A 666-nucleotide genomic window follows, 5' to 3' on the forward strand; every position below is an offset into this window, starting at 1 on the left:
TGTGTTTTCTTTCCATTCCAGGATGGAAAACGGGACGGAAAAGCCAAGCAGCGCGGTGAAGAAAGTGCCCGTCAGGATCGTGCGCTCTCAGGGAATGCCGGAGACGGAGAACGGGAGGACGTTTCCGCGGCCTGACGAGGCATCTGCGGCCGGAACGGGCGGTCCTGATATTAGCAAACTCGGCAGATTGGGAGCCAGTGGGCAGGACTCGGTCTTCTGCACTTTCACTCGGCAGAAAGAACTTGATGAACCTGGTGTGACTTCGGACCAGGGCGAGAGGGACGCCGCCACCCCGACGATGTCTGAAGAGCAGAAGAGGGAGGAGCTGGCCCGCGACATCATGGACAAGGACAAGTCGCTGGCTGACATCCTGGACCAGAGCAAGATGAAAACCACCATGGACCTGATGGAGGGCCTGTTCCCTCAGGGCGAGCAGCTGCTGGAAGGAGCTCACCAACGCAAGAAAGCACCCGCCAAACCCCCGAACGCCACCCGGCAGGCTGAGGAAAGGTCAGGAATTTTCAACTCAGTCTGGAGTCGGGCTAAAATGATGAATCGAATAACTCAAATAATGCTACAGACTCAGTCATCACTTTGTGGAGAAATAAGATGATGCGACAAAAGGAAAATTTAAGACGTAACAAAACACAAAAACAAAAAAAAAAA

General features: G+C 53.6%; 1 protein-coding gene across 1 annotated transcript; it reads left to right on the forward strand.

Moving 5' to 3' along the window:
* The first annotated feature begins 14 nt into the window (after positions 1–14).
* LOC109508860 (protein Shroom2-like) lies at positions 15–638 on the forward strand. The gene has a single exon (XM_019858807.1). The coding sequence runs from the start codon at positions 23–25 to the stop codon at positions 611–613; it is 591 nt and encodes a 196-aa protein (XP_019714366.1). The 5' UTR covers positions 15–22; the 3' UTR covers positions 614–638.
* The last annotated feature ends 28 nt before the right edge of the window (positions 639–666 follow it).

Source organism: Hippocampus comes, unplaced genomic scaffold (genome assembly GCF_001891065.2).
Source record: "Hippocampus comes isolate QL1 unplaced genomic scaffold, H_comes_QL1_v1.1 C16667434, whole genome shotgun sequence".
In the NCBI taxonomy this organism is placed as follows: Eukaryota; Metazoa; Chordata; class Actinopteri; order Syngnathiformes; family Syngnathidae; genus Hippocampus; species Hippocampus comes.

Coding starts and splice junctions, on each gene's coding strand:
- LOC109508860 (XM_019858807.1), top strand. CDS start 23: ATGGAAAACGGGACGGAAAAGCCAAGCAGCGCGGTGAAGAAAGTGCCC.